Raw genomic sequence first — 4,674 nt, 5'->3', positions numbered from 1 at the left:
CATGTAAATAGCCTGCTTGGTGGTGGTGGTGGTGGTGGGGGATTGAAATTTTTTTTTCAGAATCGGAATCTCCATAGCCTAAAACGTGGGATTCCGTAAAAAAAAAAAAAAAATAAATAAGGTGGGGAAAGGTTCAGATTACATATAGTCCATCTCTACCCTTGGCAGTATTCAACTGAGAATTATTTTAAAGCGCTATGGTTACAATTAACAAAAACAGAACAAATAAATAAATAAATAAAACACATATCACTAATTTTTCAGTTAGTTTGATGGTGAAAATTATAAAGAGTAGTTGCAAAACATTAATGAAGTAATAACTAAATGTTAAGAATTTATCCCCGAGTGAACCCGTTGATATTGTGTACATGGACTGTAAGAAAACATGACAGAATACCATACTAAAGGTTTATAAGAATGTAACATGCTGGACAAGACCTTGCTTTTTTTTTTTTTTTTTTTAACAACTACCAGAAAATAAAAGTAAATTATTGTGAAAAGTGGTGCGTTTCAAAGATTTGTCCGAAAACTACTAATATTTGTAAATGACCTCTGGAAGATATTAAATCAATCTGTACAATATTTGCAGAGGATGTAAACAAAATAGAACTGAGTTGGTCAAAAACATGGAAATTAGAATTTAACAGATAAAATGGTATTACTTTACTTCTGGTGCAACTCAGACGGATTTTTGACGAAAATGTAATGACTACTCAACTAGTAAAAGTATTAATAGAAAAAGATGATATTTAGTAGCCTATATTTCAATATCAGAAAGGCGAGCAAATCGCTAAAACTGATTAAATTTTAGTTTGGTATTCTAGAAAAGTTATGTAAGACTACATATGGAGTCTATTTTTCAGGAATATTCCCCGAGAACAAGTAAATTTGTTCTAGAAAGAAACCAGTTGTATATAAAAAAAAACCCAATAAAAACACACTAAAAAGAGGAAGGCGGTTTAATAGAAATAAACTTATAGCAAGGATAAGTCAGTTTTCAATTCTTTGAGGAAAATACAAACAGGTTGAATGGAAATCGAGAAACAATAATAAAAAGTATTTGTCACGTGACCATGAGAATCACATGAATGAACATATGTAAACAAAAACTACGTTAACAATTAATGGCTAAACCAAAGTAATTGATATGGTTCTAACTTATCATTGAATCTATGGTTCTATATCTTTTTGATTAATAGAGGAAGAAAGTGTAATTTTTTTTGTTATTTGACTCACTGCCTACGTGTCTGAGAAGAGTTTGATATGACGCAATATAATGCACTGACGTTCCCAGAAATACAGTTCAGCCATCTGAAATTCTAAGTAGGGCAACATATTTTGTCTATGATATATAAAAAATTTAAACCTTAACGAAAAATGGGTTTAATTTCATTCTATATAATTTAATAATGCTGGATAGTCGGCCACAAGGCAACATTAATTGATAGAAAAGTTAATTCTGAACTAGCTTCTATCACCGGATGCTATTATAGTCAAAACAACTTGAGAATAATAAAACCAGCTTATTTTGTGTGGGTGTATTCGATATTTTCTACGTAATAGTTAAAAAAAAATAATACTATTTTATTACGATTTGAATTATATATATGTTAAATATCTTTACAGCAACTTTGATGATTAACAGTTTCGAAATAGATATTTGTTAACGTAGGTAACAATATGGAAAATGGTTTATAAACCAGTGCAGACATTTATTCATCTACATACAGACCAGTTATGTAGCGGAACTGATTTTATTTTTGTTACAAATCAATAAATTCTAAAAATTAACATACGTTTTAATAGAATTTTTATGGTCTGTAAAGAGAGTGAGTATTTACTTTTGAGAGCAGAGACATCCCGTTTGAAAACTTATAGAGGAGTTTTAAAATAAGAGAAGCTAAGTTACAAAAACTTAGCAAGTTTTTTTTTCTTTTGTTTCATTTTATAGAAAAGTTAAAACGTTAATGTTTGCAGATTTAAATAGAAAGAGTTTGTAAATGAAAAAATATTTTTTTTTATGCATGTCAATGATGTGAAAATAAATGTAAAAGGTTTCGAGTGTGCGTAGAAAGACTATTTAGGGCAAGCATTTGCAATTAGGCCCCTTCCACGCCCTCGACCTACCATAGCTGCAAAACAAGGCCTGCTAGGTACATCTCTTTGCATAGCCACTTGTTGTCGGTAGGAGGGAGTCACTACTCGTGGTCCCGAACAAATACTGGTTAAAGATGGAAAGTCCGTCTCCGATATCTGTGATGGTTTTGGTGTCGGTTTTGCCCACGCCCGAGAAACTGTAGTCGATGCTGGTAACTGGCTCCTTGTATTTTTTAGCTCGGGAAAAACGGGTTCAAATTGGAATGGATTCTGCAGAATTTCGTTTTCCTCAGAGATATGATTTAGTTCACTGTCACATTCGCTTACAGTATCAGAAACACGAACATTATGACTGCAACAATTAGATTCATTCTCTGATTTCGTTCCAAATGGATGTAGGTCCTTATTATGATCAAAATAGCTGTGCTTTGTGGTACAAGTAACATTAGCGTTAGTAAGTGGTTTTCGGAGAGCTTCCAATTCTTCATCTTCAGCATCTACAGAAAAATTCTGCTTGAATTTAGGAGAGTTTTGTTTAGTGTTTTCAGACCGACGTTTGTTTTTCTCAGTAGCTGGACTGGAATAGTCGTTTTTTCTGTTACCGAAGTGAGGAGGGTTTAACGATACGCCTTTACTTTTACTATCTTTTACGGGAAGATGCTGAGAAGTGAGTGTGAATTCATAAACGTTGACCAGAGAGTCAGACATGGCATATGCATATCTTCGAATAATGGCCAAACTACAATGAATAAGACTAGCCTGTTCATGCCAAGGACAACGAGTATTGGGTTCGTAATCGAATGCAGTGGTCGTCAGCATGTCCAGAATTTGATATTTTGCGACTGAAAAGCCATTATGTTTAAACAAATCCATGACAAGCTTCTCAAGTGCATAAAGTTGAATATATTTTGACCGAGCACTTTCACTTCGATCATGAATCCAATTCAAACAGCTTTCAACTTCTTTGAAATCTTTTGATAGGCAATAAAATTGTTTTTTATCAGAAAATTTAAGCAAATCTTTCCACAGTTGGGTATAATCAGATGTAGCCATTTCAAAGTTTTCTATAGGAATTTGATGAGTGTTATCACTGTGGAATTGAGCCTCATATCTATAACCAACAGGAATAGAACCCGCGTTAATAAATTGGTGCATTTCTTTAGTAATACCCTCTTTCATATTGTATTCCAAAGCAGAGACTTCCACTGGTAAGCATTCGTCGTCTGAGGTTTTACACAGTAGCTGGAAATTTAGAAGATAAAACTTTTCGTAGAGTATCTCAGAGTTATGCGGCCATTTTGAGGTAACATCTCGATCTTGTTCAGCGTAAAATTTGGTAATTTCGTCGAGAGGTTCACTGTGGCTAGAAATTAACTGTCCTGTACAGTCCAAACGCGAATCACTTTTCTTATTACTGGTGTTATTCTTTTTACGAGAATTTTCTTTAATTTCGCGAGACATTTTTTCATAAGGATATTTTTCGTTGGTCGTCATCAGCTTCCATTTGGGGCCAGCGATAGCAACAACATCCGCTAAACCATTAGGGAAATTGTGGCCTTTTTGTTTCAAGTCTTCCATCAACTGCTTCATATAATAATAAAAAGCGTTATGTTGTATTTTCTTATTTGGTGGCATCTTTGATGTGGAACACGGTTCCGGATATTCTGACACTACGCGCACGAGTACCAACTGAGGTTTATATAATAAGAGTTATCGACCTTTGCACTGGAAGTGAATTTAACTGACAATTTTTTTTTTTTTTAGCTGGTAAATAAATACTTTTATCGGAATATAACACATATGTATACAATACATATATAATACAAAACCGCATTAAAAATACAAATCCAAAACCAGGAGAAAAAATAGAAAAGAAGAACAAAGAGAGAAAAACAAAAGAAAGAATGAAAAAAAAAGAAAGAAAGAAAATGGAGAAAAACACACAGTTTAAATTAAATTCGGGGAATTCCCAATCACATTAGGGGATTTCCAGAATTCACTTTTAGTCTGTTTGTTTAGTTTTTAGCAACAAACATTTTATAAATATGATTATTACCGAATATAATGACGGAGTTAATGTGTAAGCACCCCTCCCCCTTCCGTTTTTTAAAATAAATTTCTTCGGATTCCAACAATCGATTGGTATTGGACTCGAGTAAGTAAAACTAAATGTTCGGCAAGTTCCATATAAAATTTTTATTTCTGAACAGTGAAAAAGACAGTCGCGCGCGCGCGCACACACACATTGTCTCATTTGCACGAGCGACTTGAACAGTGGCACACTCGCACACACACTCACTCACACACATAAATATATACGTTTTATGTTTTCACGAATCATCCGCTTGGGATTTGTTTACATATTTGTGTGTGTGTGTGTCTGTGTGTGTGTATGTATGTATGTATGTATGTAATTAATACAAATAATAGGATAAACTCTTGGACAGTCAAGACTATTGATAAAGTTGCAAGACGCAACGAAAATTTTAGGAAAATAAAAATATGAAATAAGTGGAAATTTTAACGGTGAGTGTGTTAAATTTCAAGGCACAATAAGAAAATGACTCTCCCCAGACA

The 4,674-nt window shown here is 33.4% G+C and overlaps 1 protein-coding gene across 1 annotated transcript; it reads right to left on the bottom strand.

The window, feature by feature from the left end:
• Nucleotides 1–941: 941 nt before the first annotated feature.
• On the bottom strand, nucleotides 942–3,781 carry LOC106876673 (protein maelstrom homolog). The gene has a single exon (XM_014925308.3). The coding sequence runs from the start codon at nucleotides 3,730–3,732 to the stop codon at nucleotides 2,077–2,079; it is 1,656 nt and encodes a 551-aa protein (XP_014780794.2). The 5' UTR covers nucleotides 3,733–3,781; the 3' UTR covers nucleotides 942–2,076.
• Between the last annotated feature and the right edge of the window lie 893 nt (nucleotides 3,782–4,674).

The sequence above is a fragment of the Octopus bimaculoides genome, chromosome 3 (genome assembly GCF_046866305.1).
Source record: "Octopus bimaculoides isolate indiv1 chromosome 3, ASM4686630v1, whole genome shotgun sequence".
Taxonomy (NCBI): domain Eukaryota; kingdom Metazoa; phylum Mollusca; class Cephalopoda; order Octopoda; family Octopodidae; genus Octopus; species Octopus bimaculoides.
This window is presented reverse-complemented; position numbering and strand designations above follow the sequence as displayed.